General features: G+C 39.6%; 1 protein-coding gene across 6 annotated transcripts in view; it reads right to left on the reverse strand.

The window, feature by feature from the left end:
* Positions 1-25269, reverse strand: part of NCKAP5 (NCK associated protein 5) — a 933280-nt gene that overhangs the window by 702709 nt on the left and 205302 nt on the right. Inside the window, exon 1 of one of the 6 annotated variants that reach the window (XM_057317350.1) lies at positions 6586-8608. The exons of the other annotated variants lie outside the window; for them this stretch is intronic. Coding sequence (XP_057173333.1) covers positions 6586-6636 — 51 coding nt within the window. The 5' untranslated portion in view covers positions 6637-8608. Of the gene's footprint in view, positions 1-6585; positions 8609-25269 lie in introns of those variants that run through there. 6 annotated transcript variants of the gene reach the window in all.

Consider the following 25269-nt stretch of genomic DNA (forward strand, 5'->3'; position numbering starts at 1 on the left):
CCTGCCATAAGGCATCTGGTGAGGCCATGGGTCCCCTCCAAGTTCTGCTGCGTCCGTGGGACAGCCAGCTGGCAGAGCAGCTGCGGGCCCAGCTCACATCGGAGCCAGCTGACCATCACTCCCTCAGACAATACACGGAAAGGTCAAAGGGGCTTTGGCTCTTACTTTGAACAAGTGTGTTTGGTCACCAGGGGCTCCACTGACCACGGGGCAGCAGAACATGCAAATAATTTGCAGCTTCCTTAATTAAGGGAAACTCTAATTCCCTAAATAGAGCTCCACCTCAAAAATGGTATTATTTCTTATTCGAATATTTTGGTGCAGGCTACACATCCTTCTCTGTACGCACAGACTTTCTTTTTGAGGCTTTTGAAGAAAAAAAAAATCCTATTTTTCTTTTTTCTATTTTTGAAGTTATGCACTTACTATGAATGGATATGTAGTAAGAGAGGTATAGGTAGCAATCGGATATGGTTTTGATTTCCAGAGATGAGTTTATCTAAGCAAAAGAAAGACATTACTGTGAACCATAGCGGTACATGGTAAACCACATGGTTTAATTTGGGGGATGAGTTACACCAATTGTCATAGTGAATACAATATTTCTATTTTTCATTTAGTGCCGGCCCTCTCTGCTACTAAGCGATTGCAGGTTTCAGTGTGCTTGGGATAAACCTCAGGTCTCCCCTATCTCTTCATGACGTGACAGGTTATTATGCATTAAACAAATAACTGGGGGCCACCTCGTCTGTGCCAGGGGCCATGTGGGACTCTGGGTCCAGTGGGGAATGGGAGAGGTGAGGTCCCTTGTCTCATAGAATGAAACCAGTGAACATTTCATTCAGATCTCCCTCTCCTAGCAAACACATGTATTCTGTTTTCCAAATTCCAAACAGGCTCAGTAGAGACACCTTTCGGATTTGTTGATCAGAAATCATCGATCAGCCTATAGAGAAAAAATGTGTACTCTGGAACAACTTTTTCATATTTGAGAAAGTCTCAGGACTTCTGAGAATGTGGCACCTTTAGAAGGGAAGAGAAGCTGTCCTCTGTGCTGTCTGGATGAGAAGGATCATAGAAATGGTCACCAAGGGCTTTGTGAGAGTGCCTGGACTTTGTCTGAAAGATGTGAGCTCCCCTCTACTGTTCAATTGGATTTGCAGGGGAAAGGTCTAGTGCCCAACTTGGCATTGGAAAGATTCCGTTTTGGTATTATCCAAACAGGTTAGTTTGGTATCATATTAAGACAGCCGCACTCTGCAGGATGTTGATAGGCTGGTTTTTGTTTTTGTTTTCTGTTTTTCTCACTCAATAGGATTTCGGCTCAGTGAAGACTAGCCATTCTATGCTTTGTGTGAGTAGCAGATCAAAGGGGTTTATCCTGGAGAAGAAAACCACTTTCAAAGCACATGCAACTTCTCGAGTTTAAGAAAACAGGCTTCCAAGTGCAGCATCTTTTTATTTTACAAAACCCTTCTCCCTGCCAAATATTTGGGTTTGCATACATCTAAGGGTGGGGCAATGCTTAGAATTAGAGTAAGAAACACAAGTTTCAATGAAAGGGTTGCCAGATACTCTGCTTGAAAAATGTTGCTTAAAATGAAAAACACTTTTCTTCTTACTCTTTAATGTGAATAATGAAAATATCTTTCTTTTTGCCCCAGTGAGTATATTTAAATTTTTTTTCAAAAACGTATTCTTTTGTGTGTTTTGTTTCTTTTAAGGACCACATTCTCTTCCATTTGACTCATCTGGTTTTTCCAATTATTGGCCCCCAATGGTTGGCACTTTGCTCACATCAGTCCCGGAGGAGCCAAAAGGGTCAGGTCGCCCAGCATCTCATGATTTGTGACAACCCCAAATGGTGATTTCCCATTAACCCCCCATTGCCTTCCCCCCTCCACCCTCCCCCCCGGCAAGGCACACACTTCTATCCCATAAGGTGAGCCTGAGGCACTCCTAAAGATGTCACAGCATGGAATCAGCCTCTGACCCACTTTCTCAGGTTGATTTTGTGAGCTCAGGAGGTCAGTCTGCCAACCAGACGGCAAAGTGCCTGACCAGTGGCAGGTGCTCCAGAGGAGAGCTAACGTCTCTGCGCACGATGTGGGAAACATGCTAATCCGAAGGGTTGGGATGGGAGCCCCAGGCTTTGTGACCTCTCATTTGAGAGGCCTCAGTGCACTTTTTACAAGATGGAGCCATTGTCCTCCACGCCTTCAATGCGAGGATTCAGAGGACCACTATGTAGATCAAAGGAGAGCAGAATAGGACCTGGGAGCAAAGGCTAAATAGTCTCGGTATTATTTTGCCTGGAGAAGAGAAGGCCGGGATGGAATGGGTCGAATAGACCAGCACGGCAGAGGGCTATTATGTTGTCAATGTGGCCAGCTGTTCGGCATTTTCAGTGAGAAGAAAAGGACTAGGAGAAAATAAATATAAACTGCCATGTGAGAAATCTGTTTGAAATTTGTAAAAAGAAAAAAAAATTCAAACAGCGAGGGCTGTTATCATAAACACTAAACTTGGTGATGGGGAAATATACCTTTTTACTTTAAAACTAAGACTTTTCAATCAAGAGTTTCAAAGGCAAACCGGCCTCAATGCGAGGAGCAGACAGCAAGACACTGTGAGGCCCACTTTGCTTATATACAGGCAACAGATGATGTGGGCCTTCAAGAACCGCTCCTTAAAAGTGATGTTCTCTCAGAGGACAGTGTTGGAAACTACTACACGGGACTTCTTAGCCCTTGCTTTAACGACTTATTTAGCGGAGGCAGAAATCATCTGTGTGGCCAAGTGACTGACAAGTATATCGGGGGATGGGCAGCCTCATTTCAGTTCTGCAACTCATCAGCTCGGACTTTGAACAAGGACTGTACCTCAGTTTCCTAAATGGTCAAGTGCGGACAAGAGCTCCGTCCTACCTCACGGGATTGCTTGGAGGAGTGAATTATACAAGGAATGAAAAGTCCACTGAACTTACGTAAGTGGTAATTAGACTGTTCAGACCTCAGGGCTACTCCCAAAGAGAAAAATAGGTGGCTCTCCTAGTCTTGTTTTATGTTACTCCCACACCAGCCTCTGTGTGAGAGAAACGAAGAATCCTGAGAGCAAACAGAGAACTCAAGGGCACAGCTCAAGCTGGTATCCAGGCTGTGATTTCATCCTTGCTTTCCTGGGTCTGCAGCCCAACATCAAGGCATAACTGGGTGGTGTTCGCCAGGGCAAGGCAAACACACAGTGCTTTCATTACTGGGGCTGTGGGCTCTGCCACATTTGGACGTTGTGACTGGAAATATTTCGCCATGAAATCCGCAAATATCCAAACTAGAGAACTCCATCGCCCTTGGTACTGGTAATAGGTAGGTTTTATAGAAGTGTTTGACACAATAATAAGGTGATGGATTTTTTTTTTTCTTACCCCTGTGAATTTGGGTTGAGGACATGTTCGGTCAGGATGGAATAAATAAATCTTGTCCACCTAGAATTCTATTTATGGAGGAAATACCCTTTCAGAATGAAGGCAAAATTAAGGGCCTTTTCAGCCAAAAGCTGGGAGATCTTGTCAAAGCAGACCCACACTATATGAGGGGTAAAGGAGACTGTTTAGAGCGCCCCCTTGCCTTTTCAGTCTGTCATCAGTTGGAAGGCTGTGTTTCTGTCATAATGTGTTCCACATAATCTGTCAGAGACAGAACCCTGAATGGGGGCTGTCCTTATGCCAGCCTAGAACATAAGAGGTGAAAAGACCATCTGAGCACATGTCATCAAACCCCTCTTATCTTCCAAATAGGTAACACAGGGTCAGAGAAATGGGGGATAAACCAAGAATAATACAATTAGTGGGGGGACAATACTGGAATTAACCCTCAAATATTATGGTCACCAAGTAATATGACTTACCCCACTTAAAAGCCCACCAACAGATCCCCAGTGGGGTAAATGTCATCCACAGGCATGTTACATTTGGGCCACAAAGTAGATTAAAAAAATCAAAATTAATTACTTTGAAAAAATTAGAAAACATTATCAAATAAGCTCATGTACCTACATGAACACAATCAGCTGGAGTTCCAGTGATTTCTGCCCGTTCTAGACAAGATACATGCTCTCTGGTTTGCCACAGTCACCCCCCACTCCCTAATGTCTCCACAACGGTGAGGCCATGGGTGACTTAGAATGAATCATCATGCTCCCATAATTGCTTATCTCAACCATGCATTTCATTCATTTATCTCATTTCCCTGGGCCATTCGAACACTTGATTTTGCAACCTCTTCCTTTCCATATGCTGCTTCTATTGTCATAAGCAGCAAAACCATTCATGATTTCTTTCTACAAACAAAAGATGTGTTTGCATGCATGCATGGCACACACTTGATCCTATAGTGATTATGTATATAGAACTCAAGACAATATAAGGTCACATAAGCTAGTACAGGAAGCTGATTTATTTCATTCACTTTTGCATAAGACTTTAAACAGTACCGAAGACCCATTCATTGTAGCACAATATTGTGAAGGAGAGAGATGAGCATTTTGCCATTTTCCTCAACTTCTACAGGTGAAAATGTAGCCTACCCCAGCATGTTTTTTTTTTTCTTTTTTCTTTTAAGAGAGAGAGAAGGAGGGAGGTTTGGGAGGGGCAGAGGGAGAGGGAGAGAGAACGCCCAGCCCAGAGCCTGATGAGGGGTTGATCTCACAACCCTGATATCATGACCTGAGCCAACATCAAGAGTTGGACGCTAACCAACAGAGCCACCCAGGCACCACATACACCAGTATTTTCTATTGCCCTCACAATTTCTGAGGAGGATGGAGTGGAAGAACCTAGTTTTATAACTATGTTAAAAAGACAGACACATTTGGGGCACCTCATGATCTTGTGGTTGTGGGATCAAGTCCCATGTCAAGCTCTGCACTTAGCACAGGGATTCTCTTTCCCTCCCTTGTGCTCCTCCCTCTCTGCTCCTCATCCTGCCCCCTGTGCTCACACATGTGTGCTCTCTTTCTAAAATAAACAAAATCTTAAAAAAAAAAAAGACACGTTTGTCCACACAAAATCTTCTACGTGAGTTTCACAGTGGTACTATTCATAATAGCCCCCAAATAGAAATAATCTAAATTTGCATCAAGTGAGAAATGGATAAATAAAATGTTGTATATCCACACAATGGAATATTACTTGGCAAGTAAAAAAAAATGAAATACAGATACATGCTACTGAATGGATGAACTTTGAAAATATTATGGTGAGTCAAAGAAGGTAGTCACAAAAGATAACATACTGTATAATTCCATTTATATGAAATGTCCAGAACAGGCAAAATCTATAGATACAGAAAGGAGATTGCTATTGCCTATGACTGGGGACGCTGGGAGGAAATGGGGAGTGACCACAAGTGGGTATGAGGGTTCTTTTTGTGATGAGAGAATATTCCAAAATTGGTAGTGGTGATGGTTGCACAACTCTGTGAATAACCTAGAAACTACTGAATAGTACACTTTTAATGAGTGCGTATTATGGTATGTGATATATATCTCAGTAAAGCTGTTATTCAGAAAGAGATAAAAGAAAATAAGCCTTTGGAACTTGGGAGAGGGGAGCAAATATTTTGGAGGGCACAGCTTCAGACCAGGCCGACTCCAGGGTGCTTTTATATGTCTTATTTTATTCAAGCCTTGCAACAACCTGCCAGGAGGCTTCATTCTGCCCATTTCGCAGGTGAAGAAATAGAGACACAGACATTAAGCTGCCTTAATCGCGAAGCTGAGATTTGAACCCATGTTGGACACCCAGCATATTCTCTTTCTCTAAAAGACAAGGAACCAAATAGAGACTACTTGCCTTGGCTGTTTCTTATTGGTGCACCTGACTATTTAACTATGAGCAGGACACCTGCTTTTCTCTCCTTAAAAACGAACCTGAGACATGCCAGTTGATTAAACAGTCTTTCTCAAATCAGATGTTTGTTTGTTTTTTTTCTCAAGGTGACCTGTATCCCTTTCTAAAGGCAGTGCTAGACCTGCTTAAACCATTACTCTGCCTGCTGTCTGTTGGCATTTTCCCACTTACCCGATATTGTCCTTGAACTCACCTCTGCTTGCTCCCTTAGTTGATAGGAGAGCTAAAAATATTGCCTCCTGTACGTTTCCCTCCCCGCCCCACCCTGCATATACAAAGTGGCACCCAGGTAGCACTGAACATGTTCATGACCTCCTAATCCTTTTGCTATGCATGTCTCTAATCGTTAGCATCAAAGAGCACTTACGAATGAATTCATATGGACAAAGTCCTCAACTATGCATTCCAAACGCCTGCACCAGCATCCAACCCCAATCACTTTAAGAGGTTGTATTGAAGCACAAATCATTTGGGAGTGTGGTAAGGTGGGGTGAGAGGAGACAGACTCAAAGAGAACTCATGTTCCTTGCCTTAAATGAGGATCAGCCTGAGCTGTACAAGAATGGGCAGCCAGCAGACAGCGTCTGGGATGCCAGCCATCCCCAAGCCACAGGCACGGAGTCTGCATTTACTCCCATCACAACCCATTATCTTCCCAGCCAGGCTCCAAACCTTACCTCTGCTGAAGCAGAAGCCAAGTGCACCCGCGAGTGACCTTCCTGGGTCATCAGGACACTGCAGCCGGTAGGTTTGGCTCCTTACGGCCTCAGCTCTCTGATCTGACAGCCCCGGTCAAACCTTTCTTCCCTCTTTCTGAACATTCCCAGTATGCTTCCTCCTGCCTGTCAATATTTAACTACCCTGTCAAGTTACATTACATCACCTGCGCTAAATCCTACTCCAGCGATAGCTAGAGGGTGTGCCTGCTCTATTCAATTCAACTCAACGATTCTTTATCAAGAGCCTTCCATTCATTCATTTCTCTCAACATGTGTTGAGCACCTACTGCATTTGACACTGGACGTACAAAAATGAAAGATTGGATCCCTAGAGTCTAGTTGGAGAGACAGATATGTGCCATGATGCCGAACCTCAGAGCGCAGGAGGGTCTGCTCTTACAGGCTGGCTGCTGAGAGAGGCAGTGACTAGGACCAGAGAGTTCCCAGACATGGCAGCACTCAGGGTGCCATCTCTGATGGGCCAAGCTAAAGCTGAGAAGACACAAGGATGATGGATACCTGGCCTCGGTCCTCAAGGTGCTTAAACTCAACACAGGGAGATCTGTCATTCTACAGCCTGGCAGTTATGTACATAAGTGCCACAGGAAGGTGCAGAATATCAAACCAAATGGGACAGCCACTTCCCATAAGGTGTCGATGAGTCTGATCATCAGCCATTTCTAAGACTAAACACTTGAACAAAGATGTGTCAACAGGAGGCACGGACTCCAGCCTGCAGATCCCTTAGTGCTACAAATAGGGGTGATCTCCTCAGATCTCTGGAACAGCAGATAAACCTAGTGAGTACAGGACATTGCCTGGGACCCATTTTTAAGACCAGGGAAAGAAGAATTCGGGTAACAGAGTAGTAACATTCTTCCCTGGTCAAAGGAATTAATCTGGGACAAAATGGCTTGGTCACAGGTGAACTACATACCTTTCTAATGTCTCCATGACTTTTTCCAACACAAAATTTCCTGATGTTTAATGAAAGGTTGATGTCTTTTACATAATGTAGACAGACTTGAAGGGCCACTGAGTAATACTAAACTGTGGTCTTTAGCACCATCTGGGATCAGAAGCCTCAAAAGTTACTCACCTCGGGATTTTTTCAAAGTTTGAGTCTACCATCAAAGCACAGCTCTCAAATATGCCCCACGCGGTCTGTTTTCTATCTAATCTTACTGTGATTTCATACTCCGGAGAACAAAGCCCCCTACATATGTGTGAACATTCAAAGGACCCCACCATGGGGGAGCCTAGGAGGCTGCTGTGGAAAGGGCTGGAATATTTGAATTGCAAAACACAGCTCAGCGATCTCTATACATCTAATTTGGGGTAAGTTCCAAGCTCAAGAGCATCTCTGCATGGAAGCAGTTCTATTAGTCAGTTTCTCAGGCGATTTTCCAGTTCCACATGTCCACTTCTCCAAGAGTTTCTAAGGTGCACATTTACGGTCTGTGGCAATGCTTTCCTACAAGGTACTTAGGGTTTTGACAAATACTAACTGACACTGCCACCATTCCAATGAAAACTGATGACCCATGTCTAATGCCTACTACTTCGGTGCAGCTGAAGACATTTTTTAGTCAGTTAGTGATTTTAAGCAGAACACTGCTCCAGACCCCTCTTTCACATTCTGGAAGCACGGTTTGATTTCAGGCTTTAATAAATTCACATCACATATCGAATCATCACAAAACTGAAGTTTTGCCACACTCAAGCTTGCTTTTTTTTAAACCAAGACTTTTTCAGAGACTTTTTCCTTTAATAACACACAACACACTTGGCATTAGGAATATTATACATTATTAATGGAACAATTGTTACTACTAATTGCCAAATGCCCAGGGATTTCTGGATCCAATTAGAATGGATTTGTGTCATTTATCTCAAAATCCCCCTAGAAAGATGAGATACTGTATGACCTTTGTTTGCTTTTACAGGCAATTTTAGTAAATTTTAACAAATGTGAGATAAATTTTTCAAACAATATCATTAATATCATGGCTGGTAAAATAACTACCATTCCACAGAAAACAACAAGCAAATGTGACTAACATTTCCAGATGTAAACTGTGAAGAAATCCAGTTTTCAAAAGACAGAATATTTAAAATATTTAAAATATTCTGTTTATCTCTTGCGTATGCAGCTTTACAAAATAGAAGAGAGGGTTTTGGGTGTTCGTTGGTTTTTAATAAGTTATCTTAATGAGAAGTTCAAAAATAAAACTAATTGCCCCAAACCCAATTTAATAAATAATCACCTAGTTTAGAGAGCGAGGGGCATTTTGTACTCAACATGAGCATAGATAAAGAACTTGAAACCTAGGTCAATGTTATGGGACCCCAGGCAAGGCACTCCAACCCTGTATTAAGGCTCTAAGCCTGCTTACCTCTTAGGAGGAGTAATTAAGGAACAGTGATTTGTTGTTTGAGGTGTACATCAATGTTCATGCATGTCAGGGAGTACTGTACCTTTTAAACAGTCACTCTAGGAGCACAGGACATGTTCTAGATCACAGAAGAGTCCTCCTCATGCTGCTATTAACTGTCTCAGTTTGCCCAGGACTTGGGCATTTCCCAGGAAGCATCACTCGGAGTGCTAAAACCAGGAAAGTCTTGGGCAGGCCGTGCCATGAGTTGGCCACCCAATCTGCTACTATTCAGATCGTATTAGAACTTCGTCTGGGGAACTGACTTCATGTTATATGATATATTGTTTTGCCTCTTGTTTGAGCCAACAGATTCTGATTCTTTAGAATTCAGTTGACTTTTGAAATAAATATTTATAGCCAGGTCTAATAAATAACATGGATTTTCAAGCTGCTTGAAAATTTTTAGATAAAAAATGAAATGTGTCTATCGCAGAGTTTTTTTTTTTTTTTTTTTTTTTTTTTTTTTTTGAGGGGCTCAGGAACTAAATCCAAAAACAAACTCAAAAAAGCATCCAAAAGGACTTCATACTCTTGCTCCACAAATTGTGGTCTGCAAGATTAGCAATACTGGCAGCACAAAAGCTTGTTAGAAATGTATAAACCTGCCCTCCTCCTAGACCTCCTGAGTCAGAATCTGCATTTCTATAAAATCCCTGGGTGGTTCTGAGGCACAAGACAGTTTGTGAAGCCCTCTTTTAGAATTTGTGTAAGCCTCGGGTAAAAAGAAGCAAACCTCCACAAATAAATAAATAAATAAATAAATAAATAAATAAATAAATAAATTTGATAGAGTTGTAAAAATGAAAACATTCCTGCAACTCAAAGCATTTTGACCAAGAAAATAAAAGGTGTTATTGTAATTAATGCTTTCTGGGTCTTGTGAATTTTAACTTCATAGTCCAGAGCCATAAAATGTAGCTAAACTCTAAATGAAGCCAATGATTAAATGATTTTCCTACAAGGAAGCCTTTAGGATGCAAGGCTCCAATTCAAAGGGTAGAGACAGGGTGCATGGGGACCCTCTGTGTGCACAGGTCTGTCCTCACCATCCTCTGCCCCTAGCAGTTCCCTTGAGTAGGGAATCAAACCCGAGATGACTCCTGGTTGTAGGTTTACAACTGAAATTTCAGCGGGCAAAAGAATGCATCAAGAGCAAGTTTCTAACGTACAGGCTGAGAGGTCTATTTTGGAACCAAAGGTCTGAGGGGTCTAAAACTCACCTGGATAGAGACCAGGTTGTTATTTGGACCTACTGGTCTAGGGCAAAGCAAGTTACAAAACAGTAAGTATATGACCCATCTTTGTAAAATACTGTGGGGGGCTGTCGGCAGAGGGACTGTATCAGATAATTAGGGGATAAGGGCTTTTACTGAAGAGAGTATTTCAGGCCTAGAGGTCAGTGGAACTTCATGTCCTGTGGCTAGAGGGAAAAAGAGGGCAAAGCAAAATGAAAGTGATATGCAAAGAATAACTAAAAGTTAAAGTGAAATCTAAAGAGATAACAACAGCCATAGTGAACTGCAATAATATAAAGGGTAAAAAGCTTTCTGTTTTGAAAGAGAAGATGTATATTATAATGGCCAGTACATAAGATTCTAAAACCTAAATTCTAAATATTTCAAATGGGGAGCCAGGAAAAGATCAAGTACAAAATTTTTATTTTGTGTATATAAGTGGGTAATTTGTAAAATATAAACAGAAAATGTAGTCTTTTTTTATGCCTTTGGGATGTAAGTTTACAGAAAGTGATTATGTATGTGGCCACAAAGCAAACACTAAAATTCCTTGAAGCAAATGAGGAAAAAAACATAAAAAACCTCACAAAAATCAAAGTGCATCTAACTTAAAAAATAGTCTTCTAAATAATCCAAGAATCACAAAATGCAATAAAAGCACAAAGTACAAGTTATATGATGTGAATACAAGAATCGAGACTGGGTTGCAGCTAAACTCAGAAGAAAAGCTATAGCTTCAAATGTTTTTATTTAAGAAAGAAAGGCTGGAAATAAATGAATTAAACGTTCAACTTAAGGAGTTAACCTCAAGAAAACAAAATAAACTGGAACAAAAGAGCACAGAAAAAAATTAAAATAAATTGGCTAGTAATAATTTATACATTAAATTGACAAACATCCATTGAACAGCAACTAGGAGGTTTTGTTTTTGTTGTTGTTGTTGTGTTTTGCTACTCTTTGAGATTCAGGGATATGGCAGTGACTGCTGATAATTAATAGATGAACAAAAAATTAATGGTTAAATAATTTATGTAGATGTTTCACACTCGGTGAAAAGCAACATAACTCCCTACACTTTTTAATAAAACATAGATAGATAGATTGATTTTTGAAAGAAAGAGAGAGAGAGCAGGAGCAGGGGGAGGAGCAGAGGGAAAGAGAGAGAATCCTCAAGCAGACTTCCCACCGAGCACGAAACCCCATGTGGGGCTTGATCCCAGGACTCTGAGACCATGACCTGAGCAGAAATCAAGAGTTGGCCACTTAACCGAGCCACCCAGCACTCCTCCCTACACTTTTAATACAATATGGGCAGGATGGAAAAGAATAATTTCATCATTCGAGAAACCTGACAAACACTACTTCAGCCAGGATATCAAAATCAACATCATCTGTGATAGATTCTCGTAATAGTATGTACCCTTGATAGAAAGTGATGAAAACGGCTCTTTACCTCTGTGGACTTCATCCCCAAACCCATAACCCCCCATATAATCATGAAAAAAAACCAAACCAAAACAAAACCAGACAAGTTTCAATCAAGAGGCATCCTACAAATTACCTGACCAATATTCCTTAAAACTGTCAAAATCCTCAAAAACAAGAGAAGACTAAGAAATTGTGGTAGTCCAGAAGAACCTAAGGAGTCATGACAACACAATGTGAATATATTCTAGATGGAAGCTTGGAACAGGAAAAGAACATTAGGTAAAAGTAAGGAAATCTGAATAAAGTACAATCTTAATAAATAACAATGTATCATTAATTGTGACCAATGCCCCATACTGATGTAAGACGTCATCACAGAGGGAAACTAGGTGTAAAATACATGGTACCTAGACTACCTTCTCATTTTTTCTGTGAATTGAAAATGATTGTAACAAATAAAATCTAATTGAAAATCTAAAAAAATAAAGTGGATAATTTCAGATAGTGATACAAATTGTAAATAGAGAACATAAAATAGGGTAATGCAATAGGATGGCCTAGGATGGGAGGGGGGCCATGAAATGTCATCAGCAAAGTTTCCCCACAGACATCTGAGCTGAGACTTTCAAAATGAGGTAAAGAGAAGGATACGAAAATCTCAGGGAACCTGTTCCAGATAGAAAGACAACATCAAAACAAAAAAATCAAGCGAGCAAACAAAGGATAAATTAAACTGAAAGCTGATTATTTGAAAAGACAAAACAAGCAACATTTGGCATCCTGATTAAAAAAAAAAAAGAAAAGAAGATAAAAGCACATAGCACAAAGACTAAGCAATAACGTTTACTGTCAGCATGTCTTAACACAAAAGTATGATAAAACTGGCATAAAAGAAGAAACTCGAATTTCACTTATAAAGTTAAACGTGTTTTAAATGGAATGTTAGCAAATTATATTCAGCCTTGTAATAAAGCAAACAATGACCAAGTGTAGTTTGTTTTAGTTATGTAAGGATGAATCAACATAAAAAAATTCTATCAATTAAATTCATATTAACAACTTAAAAGAAAAAATGTGATTATGTCATTAGATGATAAAAATCATTTACTACTATTTTGGAAGAACTCTCCTTGACTCTAAGTAAAATAAACATCAGAGGAAGCTTCCTATGCATGAGAAAGCATTTATCAGAAACCAATATAAAACACATTTAAAATCGTAAATAAGGTAAGACTGTCCTTTTCCACTGTTTGTTTTTCAATATTGTTTGAGATGTAGTAAGAGATGTTGTAGTACAACTCTCTTTTTGTAATACAAAAGATGTGAAAATGAAATAAATGATACAAATATTGGAAATAATGTGGTACATAAAAACGATTACTCATGGAATTATGCATACCTAGAACATTCAAGAAATATAACAAAATTCTTTTTAAAATCAGACTGTACTAAGGCAGCTGAAAATAAGATACACATAAAAATACAATAGTGCTTATTTATACTGTACATTACAGGAAAGAAAAGTAGAATAAAAATCTCAGAAGTCTTCCTGTTTTTTGAGAGAGAGAGAGAGAGAATCTATTTTGCCAAGGTGCCCAAGGGTCAATGAGACACATATGAAACAAACTGGTACTACATTTGAGAGAGCCTCAGAATTTGCAGTCATAATTCATCGACAGAACTTGGCTTTTCCATCAAGTGGGTCAGTCCTACTCTCCACATTTCCTATGTTTCAATGGGTCGTTTCAAGTTGTCTCCAAATGTGTCATCTACTTCCAGCATAGAATTAATTACTCTATTTTTATTTTATTTTTTTTTTTATTTTTTAAGAATAAATCTTTATGAGTCTGCAGTCCTACAGAGAGTGATTTGGCTTCCTGGACTGGTTGTTACAAGTTGTGGGTCAGAGTTCAATTGTTGTTTTGTTTTGTTTATAATATTTTTTTATTATATTATGTTAGTCACCATACAGTACATCCCCGGTTTTTGATGTAAAGTTTGATGATTCATTAGTTGCGTATAACACCCAGTGCACCATGCAGTACATGCCCTCCTTACTACCCATCACCAGCCTATCCCATTCCCTCCCCACCTCCCCTCTGAAGCCCTCAGTTACTCTATGTTGATGCAACATTTGAACCACCGCCTGCTCCCACTCTGGCCTCTTAGAGGCAGGAGAGGAGAGATCCGTGCCCAAGGTACACAGCTCGGAAGCCCTGAAGGCTGCCTCTTTGATGTGGCCTTTTTGTTTCACTGACTCATTCCTGGAGAAAACATGCTGAAGTTGTTGAAAGATCAGTTGAGGTCTCTTCATCGTAAGTAATACTATGCTGCTTTACGATGCCTGCATATAGAAGCACAGAGAAAACAGGGCGACCTGGCTAGTGAGTGGTCTTTTCGATAGCAGGTTCGTAATCTGGGTATAGATGAGAGGATTATTTTATTTTGTTTTGTTTTTAGCAATCAGTAGCAAATGCTTCTTCATGCTACTGTTATCGAACAGGGTGCTGGGGACGGAGGCGATGCTAATAAAGATGGAAAGGGAGAGGAGCCCTAGTCCTTTACCATCAAAATAAGAAACAAGGAATCCGTGTTCCATGTGAATGCAGAGAAGAATCAAATCCACTTATGTGAAAACAAAATTAAGAACTCCCAACCCAAGACTCAAAAGCGTGTTAGTGATTCGTAACTCTATAAAATCGTCCCATTTAAAAGAAATAAATGTGTTTCCCTCTGAAACATACACATTCACCATACACTAGGATCCGATAAATAGCCAAATCACGGAATCTATCGCTAGGTCATTCCTTAGTCTTTGCTTCAATATCTGCAAATGAGGTTGAAAAGTGAATTATCTTTAAGCGCCTACTGTTGTCTTTTGTCACAGCAAGAGCTCATTAAACTTTGAAAAGGGAACATGGCCATTTGCAGTGTAACCACAGGACTAATCCTACCGCATTATCTGTATCATGCAACAAACTTAGCATCATTATAGTTTCATGAGATACAATAAAAATTGCTCATCAATTATTCATAGTCTGCTTCCAGTACATAGAATAAATAAATAAATAAATAAATAAATAAATAAATAAATAAATACACGAGAGAAGCAGAAATGGTGTTATCCAAAACATTTAGATAGGTCAACAGAAGACTCAGGTGAGCTGGAAAACATCAGATTGCAGAGCTCCTAATAGCACTGATGGCTTGAGTGCCTTGAGAGTGCCAACCTCCTTCCCTACATGCTGTCAAATGTTCCTATTACCTATGGTCGCTCTTAAGCCCCAGAGAAACACAACATCAAGGTTATCCATCCTGTAGGCTGACTCAGCCCCAAACCCAAGTCTGTCAAGGAGCATGTTGAAGGCAAATCTTTAAACAATCAAACTGGCCTTCCTAAATATCTGGCCATGAAGGTGGCATATTATTTTCATTAACATCTAACTCCCCTACCAGACTCTAAGCTTCATGGGCTCAGGAGCAGATGGTATCATTCTGCTCATCACTGTAGTCTCCAAATCTGGAACAGCGCCTGGCACACAGAAGACAATAAATATTTATGTTGACTAGATCATAGAAAAAGAGTCTCTCCACTTTATGCACCTATAAAATGGGCATAATCCCTGTAACCATTTCTACATTGCTGGGCATTTAAGTGTCTTCTTACATTGTTGTATTTTAAACATTGTTGTGATGAATATTTTTATTCATGTGATTTCTTCATATTTTGGGTTCCCAAAAGGACAACTGATAGGTCAAAAAAATCAGAACATTTTTATGGTTCTTGGTATATAGTGCCAAATTATTTATGGATGAATCATATCACAAGTAAAACATGGAAGAACAAATTCTACCACTTGCTCATGAAGACTAGCCATTAAAATTTTTTTTTAAGTAGTAGATAACTTAAGGGAAAACTGGAATGCTCTCTAATATTTTGCTGTAATTTGAATATCATTAATTTGGCAAATTGAGTATTTTTCTCTGCTTATTTAAATAATTGTATTTTCTCTTTTGTGCATTTGCCAAGGAATGATTGGGTCATGGCTGTTCCTCTGTGGGTGGGAGCCTTTCTCAGGAACTAAAAGAAATTTCAGCACCATAACTTCTCTGCCAATTTCATTCTTTTTGCTTCAAATGCTCATTCTCAAGAATACAACAGGACTCTTGAAAGCTGGCGTTTAGGTGATACTTCTACTGGCCAGGGACCTCATTACCATATGGATTTATACGATAGACCAGGAGTCCCTTGGGGTCATCTCCTGGGTCCCTCATGGTCATCTAGATTACTTACATGTGTGCTGATAAACACCATTAGATGTTTTCACTCTGGAAGAATTAGTGAGCTATTTTACAGAGTCAGGCCAGTTTTACCGGCCAGTAAGTACTAGCCTAAGTAAGTCATAGTCAGGGACCAGCCTACACAAAGAAATCCTATACCTATAAAAGTTTCAGTGGTAATACAATTGAAAGCTGTCACCAAATCCTGTTATCTTTCTGGGTAGAAAAGTGCTCAACAAAACAGTGATAGCCCAGAAGGTGGAGAGCTGAATTAAGGCCAGCAAAAACCTTTGAGTGAATGGCAGATTCAAGATAATAGTTGAGTGATAAAATAAAACTTTCCCAGAAACCCAAGTCTTAATAAAATTGCTCTGAAAGTGCCTTGGGGCTACTGCTCTATTTAACTTCTTTGTGTTCCTAGGGCTCAAGGACGTTTGGTTTTGGTAGTAGGTACATTTATGGACATGTAGGCAATCGGGACAACTGGTAATGGGGCCCAAAGTGGAATCTGGTTTGTACAGCCTAGCAAAGGTCGCTATTCTTGAATAAATATTTACATATGACTTCTAAAACAAAGCAATCTGTCATTGTTCTAGACACCCATTGCTTAAACACTTGAAATGAAAGATTCCAAGAATACCTACAAAACTATTTTAGATTTCAGAGGTCAAAAATTCTCAAAGATAACCCAAGGTATGCATGATAAAGCTAAATGTTTACCTCTTCCTTTGTTTCTATTTGGCTGGACAATGCTTGATAAGAAGAGAAAGAACATTTATCTTAAAAGTGCTCCTTTTCAAGAATCATGTATATAAAGAGAGCTAAATGTCAACATTTACAGATAAACTGTAACCACAGTCTACAAATAAGTTAATTTCAAGGGGGGGTTCCCTTCTGTCTCCCACTGGAGATCACAGTTGAACAAGGGAAGGAAGTAAAGTATAGTAGTGAAGAGCATAGATTGGAGACAGGCAGCCCCGGTATAATCCCAGTTCTGCCTTTCTTAACTGTATACTTGGGGACGTGCCATTTAATTCTATATTCCTGTTTCCTCATCTGCAAAATGAGGTTGATAATGACACTACCTCACAGTGTTCCTGTGAAGAGAAAGTGGGCTAAAAATGTAAAAACCCTTCAAAGCAGTGCCCAGGATACAGAACCATATATTTTCCAATATAAGATTATGAATATCTTAAGAGTAGAGTTTATATAACTGTTCTCTAATACTCGGCATTACTGCAGCACATAGTAGGTGATCAATAAATAATGGCTGAATGAACAGCTGACTAAAAAGGATTTTCTACTAGAATTTCTTTAATAAAAGCACAACATTTCTTTGTACCATTAAAGCATGACAATTCAACACAGGACTGACAGACTGTTTTCACAAACAATTCCAGAGCACAGAGTACGTGCGCCTCTATGCACCAGCAGAATGAATAATGAGAGAGCAATGAACAGTATTAAATAAGAGACAAGTAAGAGTTTTAATGCAAATCTGAACTACTTTCTGTTAATGCAAGTACTATTTTCTTGGCATAGCACCGGTCTGCCCTTCTACTCTTTACTGATAAAGCCGTGACTATTACACCATCTGGAATAGGTCAAGACCAAGTGGAGATTCTGAGCTCATCCCTAATTACTCCTTTATTCAAGTGGGGGTTAAAGAGTGGGTGGGAAAGATTCAGGGAAAGATTTTCAAATGACACAGATTCAGTAATAAAATGCTCAGGAGCTGATTTAGGTCTATTTAATCTCCAAGACATCTGAAACAACACAACATCTGTAATGACTTCTTATCCTGGAAAATCCCAGAGCATTTTACTTTTTTTTTTTTTTTTTTAATCCATGTATTTAGCAGTCACATCACTCATTACTGAGATGCAGTTCTTGTTTCTGGAGGAAGAGAGAGAAATGTTTTTAATAGCCACCGCAAGATAATGAGATGACTAGACACACAGCTCCCATCATTGAAAACGGAGACAGACCAGCTTTACTGAGTTGGAAGAGGGCCAGCTTCTAGAGCACTCACCATATTCTGGGTGTGGCATCACCAGCTTCCTCCTTGGACAGAAACGCAGTAAGAGGCTGGGTAAGTATATGAGTGAGGTAACGAGTGAATGATTAAACGAACAAATACAATACAGTTAGAGACGGTGTTGGCCTACAAAGAGTTTAGTAGAAGGAGGCAGGGCTGTCCCCACTAATCAAGTCTGCCAAAAAATGGATTCTATTTCAAACATTAATATTGGACAGTGAAGGCTAGATGAGGGGCCTTGGACATCTCTTTTCTTTTTCTGTCTACTTCATGGTGTTCTCTTCTCTCGCCTGCTTCTTACATATTGGGGTTCCTCTTTGCCCCCCCCACCCCCTCGCTTTGGTGACTAGGCACCCTTTCCTTGGCTGTCCTTGGGACACTTGATGTCCTGTACCACCGAAATCTAACTTTTCATCTTCCCAGGTAAAATAGCTACTCTTCATGACTTTGTTACTTCTGTTGCAGGCACTATCACCCACCCAGGCCCCCAAGCAGAGAACCCTTCTTGACAGCTCATCTCTCTTCCACCACCCCCATCAACGTGATTATAAGTTCTTGCTGTATTTATGTTTACCTTCCAATTATTTTTCAAATCCACCCTCTGCACCCCAATTACCATTGTACACTCCAAATGGTCATCTACTCTTTCCTGTATTTCAACTGACATTCTTCTAGCTCAGGAACTCAGTGTTGGCTGCACATTAGAATCATAAGGGGAGTTGAAAACATGACCAGTACCTGGATCCACCCCAAGAGATGTGGTTTTACTCAGGATGAGCTGGGGCCCAGGCACTGGTATTTTTCTACAGCTCCTCTTTGTGCAATCAGACTTGAGAATAATTCATCCTGCTCATCTCTCTGGCTCTAGCTTTGTCCTCCCTACTGCCACACCCTGGAGAACAGCTCCACACAGCCTAGAGCACCCACGCTGTTCTTTCTAGAATGTTCATCTAGAAAATGAAACCCAAATTCCTTAACTTTCCCTAGCCTTCCCACTTATGTCCTGACATTCTCAAACTCACAGAAGCAGAGAGTAGGATGGTGGTATCCAAGTACTGGCGGGGGGGGGGGGGGGAGGTCAGGTGTGGCACTAGAGATAGAAATTGGGGGATGTTGATTTGAAGTTTCAGTTATGCAGGATGAATAATTTCTGGAGCTCCAATGTACACATGGTGACTATAGGTAATAATAATGCACTGTATACTTGAACTTTGCTAAAAGAGTAAATCTTACATGTCCTTATTGTACACATGCACACAAATAACTACATGAGGGATAGTTAAATTAGCTTGATTGTGGTAATCATTCACAATGTATTTGTATATCAAAACATGTTGCATACCACAAATACATAAAATTTTTATTTGTCAATTATGGCTCAATAAATGTGGAAAAAAACAAAAGATCTGATAAAAAAAAAACTAAACGAAAACAAATCATCACATATCCACTCCTTAAAAATATGATTTTAGAGATTAAACTTAGGTCTTCTTTCTCAGCTTCATATCACTTATTGTACTTTTTGTGTGTTCTCTGGGGATGTTGGATGAGTTCCACATGTCAACAGGTGGGTGAGGACAAAAGTATAGATGATTCCTGGGGATGACCCCAGCCCATGTCTGTTCTCACAAGAACAGGCCTGGTTTCTGTGGCCAAAGGCTTGCGCTCTGGGGTCCATCTATCTGCGTTTGAATTGTGCTCTTCCGCATGACTTTGTGAGTTATGTAACTCTCCGAGCCAGCCTTAAAATGGAGGGTACTGGTGTGCCTACCTCATGCAGTCCTTTCGTGAATTCTGTAAGGAAAACTAAGCAAGGAGCTTACATGGTGCCTATCACAGAGAAAGCCCTTAATGAATAGTGGCCCCATATTACTTTATGTCTTTTCCTTGTTGGAGTTAACAATAATATTCATTAGAAGAAGGGATTTCCTGAATTTTAAAATACTTTGTGAGAGCACTGCTCTAGAATGTTGTGACTGTAGCGTGTCCAACCTAGTTCTCCCTTGGGATCTCTGTAATTCGAGTTGCTAATGGATCCAATGTAATTTCTTTATTTGGCAACCCAGAGACTGAAGTCCACACCTTGCCTGTTCACTAGAACCCGTCAGTGGAAAAGAAAACCCCAACCTGGGACTCACATTTCGATGTGAGCCACGGGTGTTGGTGGGTGCCAGCTTCTGGCCGCATGGCATAAAAAGAAATGAATGCTCTTGCCAATGTTGAGAATATGACTGCACTATGCCTATTGCAAATATTTACCTTTTTAGCTGGAATACCAGGGGACACTAGGGTTTCTGTTTGAACAGTGCTTTGAGGCAGAACTCATTGAAACTACATGGAAAGCTTTGCATAAATAAACTCTTTTATGCTTATACTTGTAACACATCATACCATCAGACTGCAAAATTAAGCTTGGGGGGACAAAATAAACCCAGTTATTTACACAGAACTCAAGCTCCCAAAACAGATTTGTAGATAACTTTGCATAAAGTCTAATAGGAGATCTTCTATTCCTGGCAAAACGGGCCTATCAACTAGGGTTGAAAAAGCAGTATAATTTGGGGTTACAGTCTAGGGACTATAGTCAATGCCTGTGGAGTAAACAAACACAGGTTTGAGAAAAGTAAGGCACTCAGAGCATCTAGAACCTAAACAGATGCTGTAAATGTTAACTCTGATAATAATAGTAAAATCATCATTAATAATATTATTCTCTAGGGGTATTTGACATCATTTTACCAATCAAGTAATTAGGTTGCATTTTATTCTCTCACATTTTGGGTTTTACTGCTGCTATTCATTTGTAATTTTTGATCAACCCCAAAATACTCACACAGACTTAAAACCTGGCTTCAATCATTTCAATTTTCTCTGAGAAGTGAACACATCAACACTGAGCTATGGAAATGAGATTGAGGTGTCTGCATTTTCACAACCAGAAGGCATGATAACTTGTCCTAAAATTGTTTGATCTTGTTACCATTTCTACTGAATACTTTGAGTCATGCCAGAGTACAAAATGCCTTTTATTCAAAAGAGATTGCATCGACAGAAATTCAGAGCAAGCTGCTGAAAAGCTATATTAATCCCGATCCTGGGATATTACACTAAATATTTGACAGGAATCCAAATTTTCCTGAAACCTTCCACTAAGAAGATAATCTTTCATAGTTTTAACTGTGAAAGGGGAGGACTTGATCTTTTGAAATGGAAAAGGTGAGTCTAATTGAATTTCCTTCTTTGGTTTCTCATTAAAGATGGGTCCAGGTTGAATCATATTCAATTAATGATTGTACTTGGGATATATTGTTCTTTTCAGGAGTTGAAAATAAGATTAACAAAGCTAGAAAAAGATGTAGGGGGCAGTGGTGCCAACTCAACACGTAAAGGGCTAAGCATGTGCAGAAGCAAAGACCTATTTCAATGCCGTATGATTCTGAAGCAGGCCACTATTCTTGATCAATTCCAGGACCGAGTGGGAAGCTGTGTGATACTGAGCATCACTCATGAGGAAAAATAAACTTACCAATGATACAGACAATAATCAAGACATACCATGCAGGCCTGCCTCTTCTCCTGCCTATCGACCAAAAACACTATGATCTTGTCTTTGTCAACTCAGCACACATCTGTCAGGAGCTCACTGCAGACTACCTACCCAGTTCCCAGGCACCACAGCTCAGGTTTAAGACTGACAGGTAAATTAGCATAATTAGGCTAAATATTTTAAAACTGGGACTGTCCAGGAACACAGTTCCTGTAATTATAATCTCTCTAAAACTCTCCCTTCCATTAGCTCTTCTGGGGATATTTTTCTCCTATATCTTAAACGCTGGCATTTTACCACAGCAGAACTTGCCACTATTTGCTAATTGTCTCATATCTCTATTTGTGTATTGCCTACATACTGATGGGGTAAGTGCTTCCAGGACAAACTAACCAGCTCTTCTATTCTTCAATGTCTACATAGTACAAAACACATTATAGGGGTTTAATTAGTACTTCTCTAAATAAAGCTGGCTTGTGAGGCTGGAGGGTGGGGGGAAGGAGGTGGTACAAATCTGAAGACAGCATCTAGAATTTCATTCTAGCTCTGACCCTTGACATGTGTGTGAGCCAGACTGAGTCCACATTTATAGAATTGGCATAATAATACACAACACCATGATAATATTATGCGACATTTGTGCAGTGCCTGGCATGTAGTAAGGGCTTAATCCATACACATTCTCTTGGTGAACAGAAACACTGACCCAAGAAAGGTTTTAAAGTGTGAGAGGGAATGGAATATAGTACTCATGAGCATGGACTCTAGAACCAAATTCAAACCCAATTCTAAACCTCCAGCCATGAGATTTGGGGTTAAATGCTTAACATCTCTGTGCCTCAGTTTCTCCACCTGTGAAATATGGATACTAATGATATCTACCTCTGCAGACTGTGAGGCTTAAATGAGTTAATGCTTTATATTCCTTATGAGTGCCTGACCCAAACAGGTGGCTTTAGTATTACTAAGGATCAGCCCACTCAATACATACAAATGAACTTGGTCAATTTTAAAGGTCTTTTAAAACTTTGGATGTACAGTTCTATGAAGAAAACATGTATACACACTCTCTCTCTCTCTCTCTCTCTTGCCTTTGAAGCCCCACATATAAGAGGAGGTAACATCCATACTGACACAGCCTCCACTGCCTACATGCACGCGCGCACACACACACACACACACACACACACACACACAGAGGCATACATCAAAGTTATCAGAGTTTAACTTTTTTCCTTCCTCTCTTACAACCCACACATCTGCTACCTGGGTATCTGAGCCTAATCAATTTATGATCTGCCATAACGAGCTAGGAAGCTGAATGAGAAAAGGAAAGCTAAAGTCAAACCTGAAATTCAGTTTGAAAGACTATTTATTAGAATATCAGTCTTCTCAGGGTTTCTGGGTGGCTCATTCAGTTAATTGTCTGCCTTTGACTCAGGTCATGACCTCTAAGTCCTGGGATTGAGCCCAGCATTGGGCTTCCTGCTTAGCAGGGAGTCTGCTTCTCCCTCATCCTCTGCTCACCCCCCACTCATGCTAGTGCTCTCTCTTTCTCTCTCTCTCAAATAAATAAATAAAATCTTAAAAAGAACAAAAGAATATCAGTCTTCTCTAGAGATGGTCTGAAGGGAGAGCTGTAAGTGACTTGTCTAAGATAGATGGTCAAGGAGGAAAGGTCTGGACTCCACGCCTGGCACTAAACTGGACTTTCAAAGATCCTTCCAATCAAGATCATCAATGTCTAAAATTGAAGGTCCTTGCAGCAGAAGGGCTAGATCAGCACAAGGTTCATTACTTAGCTAGCCAGCAGTCTTCACAGGGCTGGGACACAAAACACTTTCCAAGAAAGACTAAGCACCACAAGAGACTTATTTTAGACCTACAGACACATGCAGATTGAAAGTGAAGGAATGGAAAAGCATCTATCATGCAAATAGAAATGAAAAGACAGCTAGAGAGCCATACTTACATCATACAAAATAGACTTTAAAGCAAAGACTTAAATAAGAGACAAAGAAGGACACCATATAATCATAAAGGGAACAATCTAACAAAAAGATATAACAATTGTAAATATTTATGCATCCAATATGGGAGCATCCAAATATATAAAGCAGAAAATAATCAATAGCAATACAATAGCCATAGGGGATTTTGATATCCCACTTACATCAATGGATATATCATCAAAATTGAAAATCAATAAGGAAACAGTGGCTTTGAATGACACCTTGGACCAGATGGATCTAACAGACATATTCAGAACATTCCACCCTAAAACAGATTACACATTTATTTCAAGTGCACATGGGATATTCTCCAGAAGAGATCACGTATTAGGCCACAAAATAAATCTCAACAAGTTCAGAAAGACTGAGGTCATACCATGCGTCTTTTCTGACCACAATGCTGTGAAACTAGAAATCAACAAGAAAATTCTGGGAAGAACACAAATACACAGATATTAAATAACATACTACTAAATAATGCATGGGTCAACCAAGATATCAAAGAGAAAATAAAAAAATATATATATGGAGACAAATGAAAATGAAAACACAACAATTCAAATCTTTGGGATGCAACAAAAGCTGTTCTAAGAGGGAAGTTTATAGCAATACAGACCCACCTCAAGAAGCAACAAAAATCTCAAATGAAGAACCTAACCCTACACCTGAAGGAGCTAGAAAAAGAAGAACAAATAAAACCCCGAACCATTAAACAGAAGGCAACAATAAAGATTAGAGTAGAAATAAATGAAATAGAAACTAGAATGAATGAATAAATGAATAAATCACTAAATGAATAAATGAAACAGAACAGATCAATGAAACCAGGAGCTGGTTCTTTGAAAATATCAACAAAGTTGATAAATCGTTAGCCCGACTCATTTAACAAAAAATGAGGACTCAAATAAGTAAAATCAGAAATGAAAGAGGAAAAATAACAACCAACACCGTAGAAATACAAAGAACTGTAAGAGAATATTATGAAAAATTCTCAACAAAATATTAGCCAACTAAAGCCAAAAATCCATTATAAAAAAACATTCATTGGGCAGCTGGGTAGCTCAGTAGGTTAAGTGTCTGACTCTTGATTTCAGCTCAGATCATGATTTCAGGGTCATGAGATCAAGCCCCAAGTTGGGACCACAATTAGTGTGGAGTCTGCTTCAGATTCTCTCTCTCCTTCTCCTCCTCCCCCTGCTCATGCTCTCTCTCTCAAATAAATAAATAAATAAAAATATCTAATAAAAAATATAATTCACCACAATCAAGTGGGATTTATTCCTGGGATGCAAGGGTGGTTCAATATTCACAAATCAATCAACATGATACATCACATCAACAAGAGAAAGGAGTAAAAACCATATGATCATTTCAATAAATGTAGAAAAAGCATTTGATGAAGTATAACATTTTTCATGATTAAAAACCCTCAACAAAGGTTTAGAGGGAACATACCTCAACGTAATAAAGGCCACATATGGAAAAATAACATTGAACATCATATTCAATTGTGAAAAACAGAGCTTTTCCCCTAAGGTCAGAACCAAGGCAAGGATGTCCATTCTCACCACTTTTATTCAACATAGTAGTGGAAGTTCTGGCCACAGCAAGCAAAAGAAAAAAAGAAAAAGAAAAAAAGGAAAAGGAGACGGAAAAGGAGGGA

The sequence above is a fragment of the Ursus arctos genome, unplaced genomic scaffold (genome assembly GCF_023065955.2).
Source record: "Ursus arctos isolate Adak ecotype North America unplaced genomic scaffold, UrsArc2.0 scaffold_1, whole genome shotgun sequence".
Lineage (NCBI taxonomy): Eukaryota > Metazoa > Chordata > Mammalia > Carnivora > Ursidae > Ursus > Ursus arctos.